This window comes from Pocillopora damicornis, chromosome 2 (assembly GCF_964200805.1).
Source record: "Pocillopora damicornis chromosome 2, jaPocDami1.2, whole genome shotgun sequence".
Classification (NCBI taxonomy): Eukaryota; Metazoa; Cnidaria; class Anthozoa; order Scleractinia; family Pocilloporidae; genus Pocillopora; species Pocillopora damicornis.
The window spans coordinates 5,034,619-5,057,173 of record NC_142671.1 but is presented as its reverse complement, the minus strand read 5'-3'; the positions used below and the strand labels follow the sequence as shown (position 1 = coordinate 5,057,173).

The 22,555-nt window shown below is 35.8% G+C and overlaps 2 protein-coding genes across 2 annotated transcripts; one reads left to right on the top strand and one right to left on the bottom strand.

The window, feature by feature from the left end:
• Nucleotides 1–387: 387 nt before the first annotated feature.
• LOC113673413 (cleavage stimulation factor subunit 3) lies at nucleotides 388–20,207 on the top strand. Its single transcript, XM_027189809.2, has 26 exons — nucleotides 388–617; nucleotides 995–1,108; nucleotides 3,623–3,718; nucleotides 7,446–7,478; nucleotides 9,010–9,107; nucleotides 10,366–10,432; nucleotides 10,957–10,991; nucleotides 11,114–11,174; nucleotides 11,306–11,371; nucleotides 11,599–11,676; nucleotides 12,027–12,107; nucleotides 12,262–12,343; nucleotides 13,008–13,117; nucleotides 13,538–13,654; nucleotides 14,094–14,168; nucleotides 14,445–14,546; nucleotides 14,767–14,808; nucleotides 14,921–14,962; nucleotides 15,119–15,179; nucleotides 15,537–15,600; nucleotides 15,720–15,816; nucleotides 16,167–16,265; nucleotides 16,472–16,613; nucleotides 17,540–17,631; nucleotides 18,659–18,731; nucleotides 19,328–20,207. Exons 1-26 carry the CDS (start codon nucleotides 546–548, stop codon nucleotides 19,510–19,512), a joined length of 2,184 nt encoding a protein of 727 aa, XP_027045610.2. The 5' UTR covers nucleotides 388–545; the 3' UTR covers nucleotides 19,513–20,207.
• Nucleotides 19,954–22,551, bottom strand: LOC113673414 (BLOC-1-related complex subunit 5). Its single transcript, XM_027189810.2, has one exon. It carries the CDS (start codon nucleotides 22,015–22,017, stop codon nucleotides 21,388–21,390), a length of 630 nt encoding a protein of 209 aa, XP_027045611.2. The 5' UTR covers nucleotides 22,018–22,551; the 3' UTR covers nucleotides 19,954–21,387.
• Nucleotides 22,552–22,555: the final 4 nt, after the last annotated feature.

The following is a 22,555-nucleotide window of genomic DNA, read 5'->3' as shown; positions in this document are numbered from 1 at the left end:
TAGTGCTTTTCCTGCGCGTTGATTGTTTAATTCGGAAGTGAATAACAGGCGCTCTTGACCTCCACTTTGGTGAATAAATATTAATTATTCGGGAGCCTACATCATTTCGTCCCAATGGGCATACTAGTATGGCTACTTTCGCACAATCCAAAACTTGTGAAGTCGGGCAATACTTAGATCGATTTTACTGCTTCTAAGTGTTGAGGTAACCTTATCATGACTGTGATGAGTGAGTTATCCTCCTTGGGTACAGCGTTAGAAAATTTTATACTCGAGGAAAATCCCTCTCTAGTAGATTGGTTGGAAATGCAAAACTTAATTAAGAAAGAAAGCAAATTATGATCGAGTAGGGCTGGGTCTCACACTCCCATCATTCCTTGCTCGCTTACATGATAGCTCACCACCACGCGTTCCACCATGTCTTCCTAAATTGTGTTTCTGATTCCTCGCTTTACCTCTTAGTCGTGTGGTGACTTAGTTATAGGGCTTTCCACTCTATCCATATAGGTTTAAGGAAATGTTTCAAATCACTGTTGGAGCGTAAAATGATGCAAGCAGCGGGACAGGTAGTTGGTAATGGTGCAGTAGAAAGGCGTATGAGCTCTGATCATATCAAGGTAAACCCGCACAGAAATTCAATTTTGGGGCAAAGTTGTCGTAGTTAAGAGCTTAATAAGAAAGTGATGAGCAAAGTACCTTCCAAGCTTCACCGAGTTTTGTTAAATTAAGTAAACTTCAGGGTAAATTTAACTGCCAAGGCATATTTTGCAAGCTGGGAAATCTGTTTCCCAGAGATCTGTTGATTTGACGTAGCTCAGTGGCCGATACATTTCTGTTTCTTAATCAGTGTCCGCTGAGAATTATCAATTCAACTTATTATGAGCATTTGAATAATTTTTTTGTTTGAAATTAGCCGTTTTTTTGTTGTTCAGTTTGTATGTTAATTTTAAATTTGAGCTTTTCCTAATCGATGAAATTGGTTTTGCTTGTCAAGGATGGAGGTGTCACATTTTGGAGCACAACTGAACGCGGAATTAAAGCAGAACTGCGGCTACAACATCATCCTTACGACACAGAATCATGGGGAGTACTAATAAGAGAGGCACAGGTAAAAACAGGATTTTTTTAAACAAATCAGCGCTAAAAACTTGTTGCAAGGATGCGAATTATTTATTGTTATTACATTAGCTGTAACCCAGATGTAGAACTGCCCGAAATTTTCTAATATTGAAGGAAAAAGGCAAGGCTGATAATGTAAAATAATTGCCAAACCAAGTTTTAGTTTTTGTAAGATTTAATTTGAAAGTACCGTATTTCACATCTTTTCCTGAGTCAAATCATGTAGTCATTAAACTACATGATTATGTATGCAAAATGGCTTCCTTTCAGAATTCTTGGAAGGTGCTAAAGAAGTTAGATTGCTTCATTTGTGAGATTATTTTTTAATGGTATGGAAGTTAAAACATGCAGACTGACATCATCCATCTGAAACTCTCTGTCTAAGGAACATTTCTATCATTTTTATTCCTCCTTTGATTGAACTATTGTTTGTGATTAACACGAATAAATACTTATATCTTCACCATCATTTAGCCTGATGATGATGTAACTTAAAGGGGAACTGAAGCCTTAAGTTGTATTTTTTTTCTGAGTTCATTTCTAGGTAGATTTAGTGGAACAAGATAAAGTCTTGGTTTTTATTTTTATTCACCTATTATTTACAAGTAAAGTTGATATGGGGTTGCCTTTTTACTGCTTTTGTGGTTGTAAAAGCATGGGCTCGAAATGATTAGCAGCAGTTGAATGATGGGGAAATGAAACATTTCTCTTTCTTGCAAAAGGTGCATATATAAGTGTATACATTACATTTAATGGTCTTTATTTTGCAAGTATAAGTGATTTGTCGCCCTTCTAGTGTGAGCCTAATTACTCTTCAGGCAAAGAACTGGTCAACTTGGAAGAAGACATTGAAGAAACAGAAGCTGTGATTGATCATTCTACAAGAATTGGAAACACTGAATGATCAATGTCTTTACAGCAGACATTTTGAAGCTATTTTTTTGGCAGACAAATGCTTTTGTTGTCAAGAGCTGATTGGCCTACATAGGCAAGAAACTGGCAAAAGACATAGGCAGTTTTATTCCTTTCACTCACAGGTCTAACTAAAACACATAAAATACAGACATTCCTGCCACACAGTGAAAAGTTATGGTAAATTATAATTTGAGTCCCCTGATAAATGATACTAAGGTCAATTGAGTGTTTTCATAATACACATGTAAATCCTCTTTTTGCTTCTGTACGGTGACAGTTTTGAGATGATAGCTGAGGATTTGTTGTTGGTCTTCAGGAAAATATTTTGGGGATGGCGTCCTCCTTTGGCTTGTACTTTGCAGGTGTTCAAATAATTTCAAACTTGAGTTATTGTTTATAATGAGGTGCTTTGTAATTTACCTGAGAAATTTTTGCCAGCTATTTTCTTTTGAAGATTTTGGTGTGACTTCACTCATACATATTCTGTGAAATACACCATAAGTAAATTACTGATGGTTAGAAACTAAATTGAAGAAAGCCTGAAAACACCATCCATCTCTTTCTCAAAATGACATTAATTCTAACTCTGAAAAAAGTTCACACTGTGTTTGCAAAAAAGTACATAGGCATACTATACACACAAACACATCTCTTTACATAAATAAACGAGACAACTCAATTGTGTGATTTGATGACTTGCTAACTGACTGTACGTAGGATTGTGTACAACCATGTTGAGTTTTTCCATAGATCTCTTGCCAACAGACTACTGGGCTGATAAGGTTTCCAAACAACTTCCATATATGAAAGTATGGAATATTTAAAGTGTGATGACTAGAGAAAAGAAATTAGAAAGTATATGACCATACAAAACCGTTCATGGGAAGTCAAGAGATGGCTAAATAAACAACACAGACATATCCACTGATTGATTTATGACATCCTCAGCCATCCAAACCCAGCCTGAAGCCAAACATTTTCTCAGTGTGAGAAACATGCCTTATCATTCCCCTTTTTATTTTAATCATTATAAGAAGCCACACAACTTCAATAAACCTACTGAATGCAAGTTTTGAGGCAACAGTGTCTAAGGGTTCTGATCTTTCTTCCATATCAGTGACTGATATTAACCACTGACATTGATTTTCTGAGCCATGGTACTGCTGGGTAAAAAAATATTTTTTCAAAGAGAGGTTCAAACCAAAGACTGAAAAAAGCTTTTGAACATTTATATTTAAGCTGTAAGCCGCAATTTTAAAATGGTTAAAATTTAGAGCTTCAGTTTCCCTTTAAACTTTGAAATTTTATTGGTTTTTATCTTAAATACAAAAAAGTTCTTAAAAATAATTTTCTCAATTTGTTAGTTTAAAACTTTTTATCACTGTTTTTGCTGTTGAATGTGAAAAGTCACTTTGGATTAATCAGTTCAATTCTTTTAAACTGTAGGTTCTCAAGTTTTATTATTATTATTTTTAATTTTTTCATCATTAATTTCCATGTATGTATCATTAGAACTGATAATACAACAGAGATGTTTGAGTTAATTCTGTGTTAAGAGCAAATATTTTTTCTGTTTTATTTGCTTTAGAATACTCCTTTGGAAACATCTAGAGTTCTGTGTGAAAAGCTTGTAAGACGATTCCCTAATGCTGGTCGTTACTGGAGATTATACATTGAGCAAGAGGTTTTTAGAATTTGTAGTTTCTTTAAGATTTGTTAGCTCTGAAAATAATTTTACTAGTCTCTCTCTTACAAATTCAGATCTTGGTATCTGGTGCACTTGTGTCTATAAATCCATTCTTAGTCTCTGCAGACCCTGTGATGTAGTGTTAACATATTGCACTGTGATTTTGAGCCTAATTTTTGGGCAACCAGAGATAACTTGTGTAAATTGCTAGTAATTTTGCCACAAATTTAGGTGATTTTTTTGCCCAAAGAATTACTAGCAGTTTGTACAGGAACTCTAAGGAAGTAGTGTCTGCTCATAGTGCAGGACAAAATTATTTGACTAGGGTTACAATTGTGCAAAAGCTTGATTTATATCATAAGATATATGACGTGACCATAAATAAGGGAGGTTAAAGGTAGGCACAAAAGGTCACCTAACTGTTGGCACAATTGCCACAGAATAAAGGTTCTTGGTTGATATCTCTATTTAAAGTGAAATGCTATGTTTGTTTGCTCTGTTTAAGAGCGAAATAAATGGGCTTTTTCAATACTGTGTCCTTTTTCAGACTAAACAGAGATTTGACTCTCAAAAATGTTTGTGTTGTGTTTGCATTTGTGTGCAGTCTCTTTATTTGCCTCAAGTGTCATTTACTTAACGTAGTATCCTCTGGGGTTCTTTTTTTAGATATCTCAGTTGTTATTTCCATATTTAAACCGTCCAAATTCCTCTTCATTTTAGAGTAGAATTTGTTTCTGAGACCATTTTAAAAATATTATAATTTTTTTTGTAAAGTATCCATATCAACCAAAGAAATATCACGTGCCACTTAAATGCAGTAAAACCATTTCCGGGGCTGTCCATAATATTGTAGCTGGTTCAATGCCAATAAGCACAAAATTTTACTCTCCACCAGGAGGATACTAAGGCATGGTCCAAAACTTGAGAGTACTTTGTTGATGGGATAAAAAGAGAAATTTAACCCCCTAAGAAACAAAAAAAATACCAAAATTTTTACAACTGAAGAAATAATATTGCATTGTTTCTGTCCAGAGGTTAATCTGGTGGTCAAAAGTGTTGGTATAGTTTCCAGTTTGTGCCCATACATAAAATGTTCAATTGAATCCAGGTGATCGTTACATATTGATATAGGTGGAGACAGTTTCCACTTCATTACTGCGCTTAGATGATCCGTCACAGTTGGCTTACAAAACCATCCTCTTGTGACTGTTCCTCTTTAAATACAGTTCACACCCCCAAGGACTATGGTTTGTTGAAAGGGCTCAATTTATTATCTTGTTCCTGTTCAGTCTTCTTCATTTTCTCCCTTTCCCCTCTTTAGTTTATTTTCCCCTTGTTTCTTAGAATCAATGAAGAGCCATGGGATATCAACCTTTTTCTCCCTGATTAGAGGATTTACAACCTGTTTGTGGATTAGAAAAGTAGAGTTTATGTTTGCAGGCATAACTAGTTTTGGGTGAGGGTTAAAATACTCTTGGAAGGGCACATAACAGGTTTATACTCTAGGACATATACTGTATTACAATTATCATCACTTTGGAGGACAATAAAATAAAAACTGAAGAAAAAAATGACTACTAAACAGTCTGAAATCTCCGTTTTAGCCTGCAAAATGCATCGCCCTTCAAAGTGATAATAATTAGTTTAAAAGTACATAAGTTCCTCCTGGTATTCTGGTGTACATGTCTTGCCCTAATTCAAGTTATGGTCTTTTTATCCTATGGAGGGAAGAAAGAAATTTCACATTGGTGACTTGCAGTGATTTAAATTCATAGTTTCAAGTGTTGTGTCCACAGATGTAAAAGCAGCCATTGTAACTAGTGTTAGAAGGGGGGGGGGTGTGTGTGCAGTGCCTAGCACAGGGTGAGGTCGGCTGTAAAAGAGAAAAGAAGCCAGTTGGCCATTTTAACCATCCTCCTTCACCATTTTCTGCTTTATTTAATGGTCTATTTCCTATATTTTCAATTCTTTTTTTCTTGATTGTCATGCCTTTGAAATCACTCTGTGTTAAGATTTTGAAGGTAGCATCTGTTGATCTGTTGAAATACTCAAGACTTGATAATTTAACCTCATGCTCTATCCTCCTCTTCCAACCACTCAACCTCAATGGCATCAGTTTTAAGACCTTTTTTTATTACCAACTTACTCAGCTTGGATGACTCCAACACCAAACAATTATTTATGGTACTGGAACCTCCCACAATGACAAACATAAATCAAGAAATGGAATGTGTGAACTCTTAAGACTTTTTTTCCATTACCAATTTGACAAGCTTCTGATTTATATTTAAGAAGGCAAATTCAGTTTTCTATTTTGGAAAGAGTTGAAAGTGCAGAATATTGGGGTTATTAACTAGGATAATTACACTTTTCAAACATAATTATTAACCTAGACTGCTGTGTTTTTAAAAATCTTGACTAATTTCAAGGTGGACAAATCTAAGTTGTTCTTCATCTTGCCCCCCTTCCCTCCATCAGGGGTATTTTTTTCCACTACTCATATAAGGGAGGGGGCTGTGATGGAATGGGGGACAGAGGTTAACCAAGTGGAAACAGATTCTTCCATATTGGTTTGTTGCTAAAACCCCAATTCTTGTATGCTTAAAACAAATTATAGTGTTAATTTACCTCCTTGCTCCCTTTGCACAAATTGTGTGCAGTGGTGTGCTTGTAAAGCATATTGGCTACCTAGTAAATCTTAGTTCCATTTGAAGCCAAACTGTTATGTAAGAGAAGCGGAAATTAGTTGGTTGTAAGTTTGATACTCTTGCAGTGAAGAACTGATGCCCTTTTCCATGCCAAAATTAAGGTGCCTCCAAACTTCACTTGAGCGCTGTCACTTGTCTCTTCCTTGCCAAGAATAATGAAGAATAGTCCCCAAACAATGAAGGCTGAATATAAACACAAAGTTTAACTGTTGTTTGGCAAAACCTTCTTTTGAATCAGTTTTAATATATCCAAGGGTTTGATTTAAACATGAATTTGAGAAGTGTCAAGAGGGTTGATGGCTAACAGAAAAACATTTAATATTTACTTCAAACAATCCTTGACACTATTCCAAGAGATCCTTTGAATGTTTTAAACTGCAGCATATAATGGCTGAATATCTTGATTTTTAAGGGTCAGTCTGCATCAGTTCCTGTATTTTTCCCCTATCAAGGGTACTAGTGAGAAATGTATTTTGAAACCATTTTTTTATGTGCATGGGGCCTGTTTCTCGAAAGTCCTGGTGGCTTAACAGGCCTGAAACCATGAAAATGAAAATTTAAAGAAAAGAGGAGCAGGTTCTAGTCCCCTAAGAAATACATTTTGTTTCTTTGGCTGAAAGTTTTATTGTACAAATTTCAAAGCTTTTGAAACCCCATTCGTGAATGAAGACAGAACAGCTATACAGACCCATTAAATAAGTTACTGGGACCTTCAAGAAACAGGTCCCTGCTCTCAAAGCTGAAACTGGTTTGGAACAAGATAAATTTGTCCATGTCAAACATCTGTAAAAGTCTTCATATTAGCTCTTTGTGTCAAAATTGGCAATAGGAAATGCATTGTGCCATTGTTTAGCATTTGTACTGTCCAAAGTATTCTTAATTTGATTTTGGGTAAGAGAATGTTACTCAAGTTTGGTTAGATCACTTAGTATCAATATGGAGATGTGCACATCTTATTTTGTCAAATTAGTTTAAGAATGTTTTGAGTGAAGTCTTCATGGTTGATTTTCTTTCAGATGAAACATAAGAACTATGAACAAGTAGAAAAGGTACTAAGATAATCTTTTTTTGATAGACTTAACTGAGACAGGTTAATGTTCTTGGCTTTGAAGGAGTTAATATGATTTTCAGTTGAACAAGATGAAACGCAAGTTTGGTGACCACATTTTGACTATAAAATTGTGGTGTTGTCACAGGCAACTGGCACCATTTCCAATGGCAACAAGTTGATTGACTTCTTTTGGCAGGCTTTTGAGACTTGGTTAACCATTGAAAATGAGCTAGGGCCAGAGGTTGCCTGTGACAACACCATTATTTTATGGTCAAAACCTTTGCCAAACCTTGTCCATGCCTTACTCAACTGGTAATCATAGTACTTTGTAGAGATCTGAAATGCAAATCACCCTTTTTCTTCTTAATTATCAGTTGTGGTTGATTCCAATGGCAGTGATAAATTTCTTTGTTTTACAACCTGTGAAATATGGGAAAACTTCATTCTCATTCCGCTGTACTCAGTCAACGCTAAATCTGCTTCAGGTTTTGATTACCGGGAGGATGTGGAAAGGGGCATTTAAGAACTTGAGGGAAGGGGGACCTAACTTTTAAGTCTTCAACTAACTGATCAAGACAGTAGTTCTCCTTATAATGGTAATGTATTTTAAAGCAGACAAGTGATGAGAAAAAAGCCATTAGGACAAAATATCAAATAGGGGATTTAGAACTGACATCATGAGAATTTTTATGGTAGACAGTAAGGAGAACTACTAATGAGATCTTGGGAGTTAAAGTGTGAAAGGAGACCTCCACTGTTAGAACATATTGATAGAATAAAAAAATAATCCTCACAGTTAAAATTTGATCCTTGCAGTAATGAACACTACTTGAGCAGTAGTGGAAGAAGGGCCTGAAAAAAAATTCAGGCCTGTATGGGATTTGAACCCAATTTAAAATTTGTCTGCACAAGTAGAAATGAATTGTTTACAGCAATAGAAAATTGAAATAGATGACTTATTTTATTTGAAGCTGGAATGTTTTGTTCACCCCTATCTTGGATTGTATGGCATTTAACGGTGACCACTACAATTTGTGTTATCTCCTTGGTGCTCATGGAAATAAAAGAGCTACTTTTGATTATGATAAGACATGACATATGATATCATACAATCCATACTTGTGCCTCGCAAAAAATTCAAACAAACTTCTAAGATAGCCTAAATTTGTTCAGTTTTTGTGCATTCTGTGCAGGGAACTTCATATTTCAAATCATTTTTGTAGTGGTAAACAACAATTTGTTCAGCAGTGGAGGCATCCATCTGGGACTATAAGATGGGTGATGTTGTATTGTATTCCTTTATAAAGCTGCGTGTTGTGATGATTTCAACTGAGATTTTTGTTGGAAAGACACCATTATGTTGATGTATACCTTTGAAGTGTCAGTTACTTCTAGCTCTATTGAGCCAGTTAGGAAAAAATGATTCTGTGAGATATTTCAAATATCAATAATTGTTTGCATAGATAACTCAGTAAGCTGGCCTTTTCTTATTTATTACACCTGTTTTCTCTTGACTCTTGTTATTTCAGCTCTTCCAGAAATGCTTGATCAAGGTGTTAAACATTGATCTCTGGAAGTGTTACCTGTCATATGTAAAGGAGACTAAAAGCTCTCTTCAAAATTTTAGGTAGGCATGCATTTCAATTTCATTAAAGAAATTTTTATTTGGTTGAAGCTAAAGGAAATAACCCTTTACACCATAACATCAGTAACCATATTTCCCAAAACCCTTCTCTCCACTTTTCCTTTGGTACTGACATGAAGAGTTCATCTATCAATTAAAGCATCTTAGGTTCGTGATTAATTTCTTTATTCTCATGATCTTAATGAATAATTTAGCAGTATTACCGGAAGGAGAAGTTAGATGGAATCAACTGCTGAGATTCTATGGATTTAATTTAAATCCATAGAACTTCTGCATTTGATTCCAAATAACTCTAACCATTAGGAGCAGTCAGTCAGTGTTATATATGGAGAGTGATAGATACTCAAAGGATGGGCAGAAATGATTTTAAATATCAAACAGGGAATTCAAAATAATTTTCATGTTCAATTTCTTTCCAAACAAGAAGGACTTGAGTTTTGGTGAAATTACAAAGAAAATCCAGGAAGAGTATTATTAAATTTGCTTTAGAGCAAGAGTTGCTTGTTTTACTGGTAGTCTTGGGAAAAACCATCAAAGGAATTTAGGGCCTTTTGGGTGGATGAGGGAAGAATGGGTTAGTTTTCTTTGTTAAAAGTGATAGTTAATCACAAACAAACAGGAGAGGATGTAGCCAACACTGAACTTGTTACTCAGCAGTCCAGTAGAACCCTGTGTGCATGAACTAAAACTGCCCTGAGAAACAAGCTCAAGACACAGGCTAGCTTGAGTTACACTTGAGGTGTTGGTAAATAACAACAAATGTGCTCTAAAAGGAAGTGGTGGAAGGGTTAAGAAGTGCAGGACCAGACATCTGTCCTGAATTAACAAAGCTCCACCATATAATTAACCTCTTTCCATCTTGTCAATAGCTCATCACCAGTTCCACTCCTGTTTTCTTTGAACTGTCTTTTAATTTTTCATTGTTGGGATTTTTAATCTTTAACCTTAAATCTCATTGCGTGATCCCTTGCACCTGGCTATGACTCCTCACTCCATTTTCAACCAACAGTGGGATAGATTAATAATATTGTCAACTCCAGTATTAAGGAGGAAAGTTGTGAGACTAATTATTGAGCCAGTGTTTGCTTTATGCAGAATTTCACTTTTCATTGGAAATCTACATATTAAAGGTTTTGCTGTTGCTAGTACATTGTATTCCTTCTTTTTCTTGCTAATCAGTACATTTTCAGCCTCAGCTGGTAGAGCCCTTTGTGCTAAAGGTGTGGTCTTTACTTTACAGAGATAAAATGCAGCAAGCTTATGAATTTGCCCTGGATAAAGTTGGAGTAGACTTCAACTCTTACCAAGTCAGTCGATATAATATTGCAATACATCTTATATTGATTTTTTTTTACCTGGTTGTTTTATTGATAATATGTTTGTCTAGGGTATGTTGAATGTTTAATCTATCTCAGTAAAGAATAGCAGTATCTGTACAATAAACAGAACTTTTTCCAAAAAACATGTCTTTGTGAACTCAAAACTCAAATTCCATGTGCAGGTTAATTACACATAATTTATGCACAAAGCAAAACAAATGAAAACGTGTGCTTTTTTTTTTTTTCTTGTTATTTTCCTATAAATGGTATATTTTGACATGAACAGGCATGTTTCTGTCAATCAAAACCATGATAGATATTCCAGCAGTTTTCATATGCACATGTAGGCTAAACGCACACGTGCACAAAAGTGAAACAGCTTAATACATTTTTTTCATTTGTTTAGGGGAGTAACATCATAATTTTATTAAATACAAAGGAAGTTGTGCATGGATTTTTCTTTCTATCTATCTGATAATTGTTTTGGTTTTGATTTGTCACTTTTTTCATAGATTTGGTTGGATTATGTCAATTTTTTGAAGTCAGGGTAGGTATATAATTAATAGACAAGTTACTAGGCACATGGCTTCTTTTTCACTTTGTCTTATTTTGGCTTATATTAAGTGCTTAAAATTTGTAAATGCATTCTTCCAATTGTTTTAATTTCAGTGAAGCAGTTGGCAGTTATGCAGAAAACCGCAAGATAATCAACATTAGAAAAGTTTATCAGGTAACTTATGTAACACTTCACTGCTGTCATAACAGTCAATTGGGAGCTTTCATTCTTGATACTGACACTTTCCAAGAATAAAAGAACACCTTTTCAAGTATCACTATCAAATTGAATGCTTTTCTTTATAGAGAGCTGTGGTGACTCCTATCATTAATTTGGAGGCACTTTGGAGGGAATATAATGCTTTTGAACAAGTAAGTATGATTTTTATCGATTAAAAGTATTGTCTGAACCTTTGGTCTTCATTTTATGAGCTAGTCATCTGTCTGTGTTTTTTTAAATCAGTATTCCTAGTTATTATCCATAAGAAAGAGAAACATTTTTATGTTGACATCTAAGTTCTAAATGCACAATAGAATACATACACGTTTTAGAAATTTACTGTAAATTTTACAACCACACAATCTTGTCTACATTTCAGAGTGTAAACAAGCTGTTAGCAAAGAAACTGATTGATGATAAAACAAGAGATTACATGAATGCCAGAAGAGTTTCAAAGGTAAACAACTACCTTCGTAAAGTAGCATTAAGTTAAAGGAAAACATGAATATTGATGATAATATTGTATAAAATACATAAAGTACAGATTTAAGGGATATAACTTCCAGTACAAACTTGGTTTGGAATTGAAGCCTCCCTCTCCGGTCTGCTCCAGTTCCTGTAAAATGGATTTCAGGTATGAATGATTTCAAATCAGGTTGACTTGTATTTTCTTTAATTTCTTTAAATTGTGGTAATTTAACTGCAGCAAATGGAAATACAAACTGAAAGTTTTCAACCTCTTTTTTTTTTTCCAGTCCCAAGGGAGCAAACATTTTCTTGGTCTGAATGAATTTCCTTTCTTTCCAGGAGTATGAAGCCATCACCAGAGGACTGGTCAGAGGAAACCCTTCAGTTCCTGTTCAGGGAACTGCTGATGAAATTAAACAGGTACTGGTATAGATAAATTGTTGGGATCTTGGTTTTTCTTGGATATATCTTTGACTTCAACCTTTACAAATTACAACTTCTTTTGATTCAACATAACTGTAACAATTGATTGGCAGTAAGAGTGATTTTCATTTTTTTTTTATTCAATGGCCAGCTACAAATATGGAAGAAGTATATTGCTTGGGAAAAGAGTAACCCACTGAGGACAGAAGACACTGCCCTTCTTACTAAGAGAGGTAATACTTAAAAGTGATTCTGTAAATGATATAGGGTTACAGTTAACTTTATCTCTACCACTGTAGTGGAAACGCTAGCTTGCTATCATGAACCTTCTCCTACATACCTCGCCAGAGAAGAAACATTTGGTATAGTTATTATCTTTGATTGGATTGTACATAACAAACAGAATCTAGTCAACTGCATTTTTCTAACATTTTTCGGCATTTTTTGGCCGAAAAATAAACAACAGAATATTGCTGGTAGAACAAAAAAATCTCTCTTGAACTTCTCTTCTGACTGCCAATTTTGGTGGGTGAAATTAGTCTTTTTAGCTTTGTGTGACAGGCATACCTTGGTTAGCTAAAAACCTTTTCAAATTGAGAAAGAAGGTGTATTTGGAAAGTGTTGTGTATTTGAAATTGCTGTAATTATTTACCAAACCTGATCCTGGCTACAAGCCATTGGACTTAAAACTCTTATTTGCTGGCACAATGTACAGGTAGTGCCAGGTTTATGAGACTGGTGATTTCATTCTGTTGGCATGGGACTCCTGAATGAGATGTGAGAGTTAGTTGGCATGTATATTTATTAGCTTCAGTAGTGTCCCAGCTTGACTAAGGAAATGGTACTGTTTTCATTCCTTAATGCTTATTGACATGGTGTCACTCTGTGCTTTTGCAGTTGTGTATTCATATGAACAGTGCTTGCAGACAATGGGGTTTCATCCAAACATCTGGTGTGAGGCATCATTGTACTTGGAAAAAGTCAGTCAGAAGTTGATGGACAAGGGGGTAAATTGACTTTATTTCCTCCATTGTTTTGGAGTTTTCTTCATATCAAACTTATCCAATTGATGATGTTCATATCCCCTCTAGGTTAGCTATCCTGCGGTCACTTGAAGCTTGCAGGTCTGAAACTTGGCTTTGGGTGGGATGAAGGGTTTGGTCAAACTATAGAAAGACAAGTTTTCATTTAATATTAGTTCAAGTAAACTGCTCTGACTTGGGGCTTGACTGGTTATTCTTTGCTCACAGTGTACTCCTGAAATTCTTGGTTTTTCTCTTAATTCCCATTTTTTATCTCCCTACTTACAGAATTTTCTCTAAATTTGTTGTTAAACCAGTTAATTTAAAATGCTGATTTGACATTATTTGTTTTTACCTTTGAAGCATCAATTAATTTCTCTGTAATTTATGTTTTTGGAATTACAGGACATGCAGGGATCTAAAGTACTTGGAGATGAGACTGCTGCCATGTATGAAAGAGCCATCACAGGGATCATGAAACACAGCATGCTATTGTATTTTGCATATGCTGACTTTGAAGAGGTAAAAAAAAAAAGTTACTTGACAATATGACTTTTAGAAAAACCACTATAAGTCCTTGAATGAGTTCCTGCAAGGCACTTATTTCAAATTTCAGCAGAGAGAAAGATCAATTATTGATAGGTGGGTGCTTTGTAAAGAGGGTTGCTAATTATTCTCTTGGACTGATTCTGCTGTTGTTGAAGCCTAATAGTTATAATAAAGTGGCAATAGAAACAGGTTTTCCTTGTATCCCTACTGTTTAGGATGGTGAGATGGGAGTGGAGGGAGGGGGGCGGGGCATTTGTGAGAGGTACTTGTTGGGGTGGGCACATATTTTGGGGGAAGGTGCTTATCAGAGGAGGGGTACTTGTTTGAGAAAACACAGTATTTCCATAATACACAGTACTAGTAGTGGTGGTCATGAACTGTTATTTCCTTTGTATTTCCTCTGCTTGGATAGGGGAGAATGAAGTTCCAGAAGGCAAAGGAAATTTATGAAAAATACCTAGCACTTGAGGATATTGACCCAACTTTGGTGAGTATAATTTGTGTAGGGTTAGGGGTAGTATTGTTTTAATTTGATCTCCCTAATCTGATTATAGTAAATAAATTGAAAGATCAAAGTATAAAAAAAGTGGGTAGTGTTTGAAGAAACAAACAAATTTGTACTTTGATGAAACTGGATAGACAAAAACTTTATCTTGGGCTAGATTATAATTATCCATTGAAACAATTACCAAGGTGTTAGTGCTAGTTAAGTTAACAGTGGAATTTCCAGTGGATTATCATTATTATTATATTTTTCTCCCAGGTTTATATTCAATTCATGAAATTTGCAAGAAGGTCTGAGAGTGTCAAAGAAAGCAGAGCAATTTTTAAGAAAGCAAGAGAGGATTCAAGAACAAACTTTCATGTAGGTGTAGAAAAAGCAATTAATTCAGTCATGAATGAGAAATCTTGGATCAATGTTGAAGTATCTGGGGAACCATGCATGTACCTTTTCCCAATCCAACATTAAATCTAGATAGGTGATGTGTTATTTTATTTTATATTGAATAATTTAAATACCTCCGGTCCCAATATTTGTTTCATGGGATACTCACTTTTTTGATTGTCTGGTAATTTGCTGTTAGGTGTTTATATCTGCTGCCCTCATGGAGTACTACTGCAGTAAAGTAAGTCCTGTTCCTAGTACATTATTCAAAAGTTATTTGTGAAATTATTTCAATAGCAAATGCAAAGTTTCTAATTGCTACTAGCTGAACTGGGCTTTTAATTTTGTTCCAGGACAAAGCAGTGGCATTTAAGATCTTTGAGCTGGGCTTGAAGGTAAGGCTGGCAATCAAATGCATGCAGACAAATTTTGTTTTGATTTGACACTGATGAATTACCAATTGAAAGTGTGGCTCAGTCAAATGCTGGTCAGCATGTAGGTTGCTTTATTGTTTTTCACACAAGCTTTGAATTTCTGTGCTTCCTTTTCAGAAATATATGAATGAAACAGACTATGTACTGGCTTATGTTGATTATCTATCACATTTAAATGGTAAGTTAAGCACTCCAATTAACTTTTTAACTCCCAAGATTTGATTCTTAATTCTCTCTTTCAGCTGCTACACATTTCCTTGTGAATTAGTTACAAGAAATTTGTGTGAGATTAAGATAGCAACTTCTACTTAGTGATAACTTTGAGTATTCTCATTACCCTTTTGCTCAATAGTGTATCCATGCATATTATAGGGAGAGGCTGCACTTTAATCACTTCTGGGTGTTGAACAGTTAAAACGACATTTTATTAATAATGCTGAATGTGTTACGTCAATTTTTAACAAAAGGAAAAGGTTATTTAGGGCATACTAATGAGATTGTTTTATCCAATTTGATGTGTCTCTTTTTGTTTTAGATGATAACAACACAAGAGTACTGTTTGAGAAAGTTCTGAGTTCCATGCCCAAAGACAAAGCAAGGTTTGTCACAGTTTTAACTGCAGTGAAAATCCCCCCTCCAGTTACTTTGTGGGAGATTGTTAATGCAATACTTCTAATAAAATTCAAGTTGATGTATTTGTTTATTTAAACATTGTTAGTGAAGTTTGGGGGAAATTCTTGGAATTCGAAACCACAAGTGGTGACTTGGCCAGCTTAGTAAAAGTAGAGAACAGGAAACTTGAAATCTATCGAGAGGTAAGCTAAGGCTACCGGCTGTCAGACTTCATGGGCCTATGAGTATTTCCTTACTTTTCCTTGCACATGAAACATGTATTATTATAAAAACTATGTAAATGATGTACTTAAATTGTTTGTTCCCAGTACATTGATTACCATCTGACAGACCTAAGTCATTCAAAAATCAATGAAAGCGAAGTTAAATTAATTTTAATCTGAAACCTACGTAATTATTTTAAGCTACAATATGTACTCTGCTCTTTTCTGCATGTCACTTTGCACAGCCAAAAGCAAATGCATTTAAATCTGGATTCTGGTTGTTCTTTCAATTTTACTCACGGTCTATTTTTTAAATTTTCTTTTTACAGGAACTGGAAGGCCATGAAACATCAGTGCTTGTCGACAGATATAAATACTTAGACCTTTTTCCTTGTACTTCTTTGGAACTAAAAATAATGGGCTATGTGGTAAGAGTCATTTTCCTAGAAATCTCTTCCTGCTATGGTGCCTGCATCAAAAAGTATCAACTTTGTAATTATTTTACAGTAACCTTGTAACTCGGGAGTCGGGGTGAAAACCAAAATAAAATGTTGATGTCCTGTTTGTTTTGATTGTTGGATCAAAATCTTGAGTCCAGTGCTGACATTTGATTTTCAAACATTTTAAACTTAAGGGCTCAACAAAACAGAATGGCAATGCACCAAGCATGCTGTCCTCTGTTCCTTCTCAAAGCGAACAGAATGAAGAAAAACCGGTGAAATATCCTCGGCCAGACACATCACAGATGACACCGTTTAAACCAGCTGCAGGAGCTGGTAAGAGTTTACTCAAAGTCTTTAATTTAAATTTGAAAATTTAGGATTGTGATGAAATTGAAGTCTTATTTACATGAGTCTGTGGAACTCTAATTTGCCATGATCCAGTTTTGGGCCAACAAATTTTGATTTGATTCAATCACTGGGGTGGTTAGATTAACAAAGTCACATATTGCAGAATGACTCTAGAGGCTTTCAACTCATTTGGATTTTCATTTAAGTTATGCATCATGTCACAATGGCACTCCATCAACAAATTCAGTTTCTCTTAGGACTTCTGGCTTATTTTTTAGCCATATTTGTATTATTGCTCTTTATTATGGTCTTTACAAGCCAAGATCATTAAAGCTGTGACATTCATACCTACCTGCACACAGCCAGTATTACAAAGTGACATATGGCAGCCATTCAGTATCGTTATTCCACTAGGATTGTTTGTGACCGGCTCTTAATCTTTTGATCAATTTATTACAATGTAGTCATTAAATGGCTTACACAAGGTGCAGTGTGACCTGCAATGCATGAGGGGAAGTGGGGGGAAGGGCAGTTAGGGGCTAGGAAAACAATATATATTTTGTGATTATCTTGAATAGTTTTTTCTCATGAAATAATAGTCAGTACATGAATAATCCCTATTAATATACATTACACTTACTATGAATTATCTGATTGGCCAAAATATTCAATCAATATAATACAATAGCATGTGAAGTTGACATGATAAATGCAACATCTGCACTGGATATTGTATGTTGAGTTAAAAGTCTTCCTAGTTTCAAAGCCCCTCATCTATATACAGTGTTCTCAAACTTTTGCAACTCAGAGAGGAACTCAAAGTAACTGAACACTACACTAAAAAATTAGTGAATTTGGTTTTGCATGATATCATGCTGAACCTCATCAAATAAATGTTTATTGCTTTGCAGTTGGGCTTCACTCAGTACCAGGGGGAGTTTTTCCAGTTCCACCCGTGGCAGCACATCTTATGACTCTTTTACCTCCCCCATCTTGCTTCCAGGTAGTGTATTGCAGACCAGTTGGCCAGCCTCAACCTTTTTTATTCTTGTTTTTCTTGTTACCATGCTCCCACCAATAACATGGCTCTATTTTCTACATATAAAAGCTCAAACAACCCACAATTCCTCCATTCACTCTGAGAAAGGGCTAATGCTTGAAACATCAGCTTTGAAACACTTAATGGTGGCCAATTTACATTATCAACATAGTCAACAATGGTTTGATTAAGGAAGACATGTCCAGGATTAAATTGTTTGGCTGAGGGAAATGTCAGTCTGGTTGAATGAGGTAGTCATTCCTGGAACTACAGTTACCTTGTGCAGATGTTAATTTCAAGTAAATTTATAAACAGGTTTTATTCTCATCATGGTCTGAAATTTTTCTTAAGTGACAAATGACTTTCAAATGGCTATTTTCAATGCAACAACACTGTTTTAATGTTGGAGGTGTTTTGTTGCACTGTGAAAATCTGACATGACTTTTTGTAGACATTGTGAGAAATACCAGTGCTATATTAATTAACTTTAAGGGCTGGAGCACTTTCCTCTCACCAATTTGGTAGGAACAGTGGTGCCCTCTTTGTCATACATGGTTTACTAAAGAGGCAAAATAGATCAGCAGATCAGGGATCTAGCCTTAAAAACTCACTGGTTGTGGAATTTTGTCAAAGTTAAGCGGATTTTTGGATTCAAAAATTTATTAGGTTTGCAAACTGGCTTAACTTTTGGGCCAAGATTCCATATTCTGTTGAGAAGTTCAGATTGTGGATTGCATCCTGGTCAGTCTTCGGTTGGCCTTTCAGCCAGGGAATTTACAGATTGGGTCAAAACATTTTATGGTTTGGGGTATTCTGATTACTCCCTCTTGAACAGATCATCACCTGACAATGTAATTAATAGACCTTTACTTACCTTGTGTCTTCCTTTGTTTCTGTTGCCACTTGCCATGGTCACTGCACTTTGTGATTTTCTCAGAAATTAGCTGTGCCACTCAGCTGGTCTCACCCTTTATTTTTGTTTTATATTTAGGGTCCATTTGTAATGGTTGATGACTTCATTCAGTTAACTTTAGAGTCTGAAATACCAGAACCAGCGCCTTCAGGTTGGTGAAAACTTTGGCTTATGTGACCTTGATACAGTGTAATACATGTTTCAAATGAGAGGGTATTGCTGAGTTAAATTTCAGATAACATTTTCTTCACTTGATATCTCCCTTTTTTTTTTGCTTTATACTGTTAGTTGCTTTAGTCAGTCAAAAACTTCTTTGATGTATGTGAAAATAAAGGCAAATTTTCCTTGCTCAGATCTCCATAGGAAAATTACCATGCAAGTGGCGTAAATCAGACATTGCATGTATTGTGAGTTGCATGCTGCTCAGTTCAAAGCGTTGATATCCCCCCACCCCCCTTGGGCAACCCATGGGTATTTGATTGTTGTCTGTACCTGGGGGTGGGAAATTTGAATACAAATTTTCAAGTATGTTCAGCACAGCAAATTTGTTTTATCTTTTAAAACAGAGGTGTTGTAAGGTAAAGAATTCACTTCCTTCCCTTTTACAAAAAGTTATCGTAAAAAATCTTGGAATTCAAAGGAACCAATCTTCAAAAGTTCAAATGTGCAGGGGAGAGGAGGGGTATGTTTATGCTTTGAATTGATTGATGCATCATGTTACGCTGTAATGCTTTCTAATTACTGCAGGTTTACCAGACACTGAGATGGGTCCACTGAATGGTGTTGAGGGTGGTGAAGATGGAATAGAAGTTGATCAAAACAAACGGGGTGTCAAAAGACCTGGGGCTGATCATGAAAGTGATGATGAGAGTTCTGCTGCACCACCTGAGAATGACATCTACAGGAGTCGTCAACAGAAAAGAATGCACTGAAAAAAAAAGGGGGGAATTTCATCATCCTCAAAACCTGTAGAGCATAACCGTTTTAGCTTGCATTTCTGCCATGTGTTATTCTGAACCTGGATTGAGAGGCAGAGGCTGTCTGCAACAAAGGCTAACTCATTTAAGACATCTATTTTTCTAATTCACTAAAGATTATGTCCTCCCTCCTCCCTCCCCTGATAATTCACCAGAGGAGGAATGAAGATTTAACTCAGACAAACAAGGGAATTGTAGTCCCAGCTATGCCCCATTATTAAGGGTCAAAGAAATTCTCAAGGAGTTAAAAATTCTTATCACATACAGTTATTACTAAAACATGTTCATTTTGCCAGCTTCATGGTTGAGCTTCACAACTTGAAATCACGTGAAAGTCAAGCCTCAGACAAGAGATACATGTATTATTTAGTTTTCTTCGATGATCTTTGAGACCAATTGAGAGCAAGAAAGCATTTATTTATATTTTACAAATTGACCTCTGAACTCTATTTTCCTTTCACTCTCTGCCCCAGTCAGTGGTCCTCAGTCATCAATGTTTGTACAGCCCATTTAGAATTAGTTTTTAGTGCCTTGAATATTTAAATAGTTTGAACAGTTTTTCCTTGCACTTACTAATTGCATATAAAACTGTGTAGCGTCTCGAGCTGAGTCTCTCTTGGAAGATCTTATAATAAAGATTAGCAAATGCATCCTATTGTGTGAAAATACCCCATATGTAGTATAATTCTGCCAGTAATCCTCCCAGTGGAATCACAAATTTGGTAGATATCCTACAAAAGCTTTTTGTACTATTTCTTGTTGTTTGAAGTTTAGTAATTAAGAGATTCTTTTGAGTAACATTTAATCAAGTTCCTCCAAGTATAACAAGATGCCTGCACCAACCGGCACCAGTTTCTTTAGAAACTTACAGTAGCCTTTTTGTACATTAAAATTAAATCTTCATGGAAAAAATAGATTTCAGATTTAATGGGAACCAGGAGAAGGTTGTATCTTAGAGTTCAAAACATTGTGAAAAATGAAATGACTAGAGGTGCACATATCCAAAGGAAAAAACAAAGAGAAGCTAAAAAAAGATGTTGTCAGATAACTATTAAGTTGACTTTACCACAGAGCAAGAAGAGGCTTCAGAGGTGATCCACTCTTCAATTCACAAACCGACTATTTTAAGCCTCTCATTGTCATTTGAGTCTTCACCTCAGGTCATCAGCCCTTTTGGGAGCTAGAGCTTGGAGCATCAGTTTAACAAAAATTATAGATTTCATGTTGGTGTGTGTCTGTTGGTAACAGATCACATGATATCAGACTGTGGTAGAAACAATGACACTTAGCTGTGCCTCATGTGCCACTTTTTGGTTCTCAACCATTGACTCCCAAGATCCAATTGAGAATTTTCCCCTTAAACTGCTACACATTTCCTTGGAAATCAGTTATGAGAATTTGGTGTTTTATCTAGAAAAGAACTCCAACCTAATAACTTTGCTGGATAATGCATGGATATTAGAGGAAGAAGCTACTCGTGAATCACTTCTGGGAGTTAAAGGGTTAACACATTTCGATCTACAGATGCAGGACAACATGGAATCTATTCGTTTTATGTGATAAAGAAGCCAGAAACTGTGACTAATGAAGTCATCTACGTGTCTGTACTCCAATATATTGTAACAGCAATCAAACTGCATGGGTAACTTAGCTCACCGTATAATATTATATAGAACGTAGCAGAATTGAGTTCAAACTTGTCTGTAAAGTTTAAGGGACAAGGAACAGCACATTAGATAATGAGATAAAGATAGGTGGCTAGGTGCTTTAAAGCTGAAATAAAGGCTAGAATTACATGTACGTTGCCTTTAGCCACAATAGGTCTCGGTATCATCGTTGTATACTATATGGAGATAAAGCAAACTCCTCGAGGCGTTCTTCATCGGGTAAAACGTTATTTAGTCTTTCCATCATTGGAACAAGGCGCTTAAGATTAGCATCAATTCTCCTCAAATTTGTATTCATTTCTTCGACTTTTTTCATCTGCATCGCTACCTGAGACAATCTTTTATATCTGTCGTTCACTCTTCGTAGAACTGAGGCACAGTATGTATCCATTTCTCGAATCTGTGATGACAGCATATGTTGATCAAACGATACAGCTTCAGCGCACTGTTTCAAATGTTTCTCGTAGCGCGAACACAACGACAAGCAAGGACGCAAATCGAATTTATCCAAGAAATCTAAGTCTCTGCTCGCAGGAACATTGACAGTGCTTCTCAGCAGTGGTAGAAAGTAAGGTAATTCGTTCAATTTCCTTATATCGTGATCTTCATTTTTGGAAACAAGCTTTGTCTTTCCTGTTGGGGCATTCACGACCATGATGTCTTCCAATTTCGCTCTCTGTTTGGATTTCGATTTTCCATCGTCATCTTTAACTTTCCCTACGGAATGTGCGGAAGCAGGAACATTTGGATGGCCCATCTGACCTGGAAAGCCACTGCTTTGATCTTGTCCCATCGCTAATCTCTAACTTACGACCAAGTCATCTTTTATCTTCTACGTTTCCTGTCCGCCATCTTAGTTTCCAGTGTCCACGCGGTAGCTTTTCCTTGAACCCTTGCCATTTCAAGCTAGTCCTCGAGTAAGCTTGTGTCTCGTACATGGTATTTGATCTGCCTGCTAATGATAAGTCGTTGTTCGTAGCTCTTTCATCCTCACCCGATAATTGTCAATCATTTCGCTGCACTGAAGAGTGGAAAAAGGATTCTACGAGGGCTTTCCACAAAACTCTCATTCGCATAAAATCAGTTCGTTTAATTGTCGTTAATCAATTTCAGATACAGCAATCTATATAAGAAAAGTGCACCAAAGAGGTTCATTGCTGACTGAATTCGAAAAATACAGCTTGATTTTTTTCAAAGTTCCCAAACTTAAGTGAAAACAATTCAAAGGCTAATCACCTTTAATTTATCTTCTGCGGATTACCTTGAGCTGGAAAGTCTTGCAATAATGAACCATCTCTGGTATAATGCCATGTTTATGCTCCCCCCCCCCC

Coding starts and splice junctions, on each gene's coding strand:
- LOC113673413 (XM_027189809.2), top strand. CDS start 546: ATGATGCAAGCAGCGGGACAGGTAGTTGGTAATGGTGCAGTAGAAAGG. Junction 618..994: donor TGAGCTCTGATCATATCAAG/GTAAACCCGCAC, acceptor TTGCTTGTCAAG/GATGGAGGTGTCACATTTTG. Junction 12,344..13,007: donor TGCCCTTCTTACTAAGAGAG/GTAATACTTAAA, acceptor GTGCTTTTGCAG/TTGTGTATTCATATGAACAG.
- LOC113673414 (XM_027189810.2), bottom strand. CDS start 22,017: ATGGGACAAGATCAAAGCAGTGGCTTTCCAGGTCAGATGGGCCATCCA.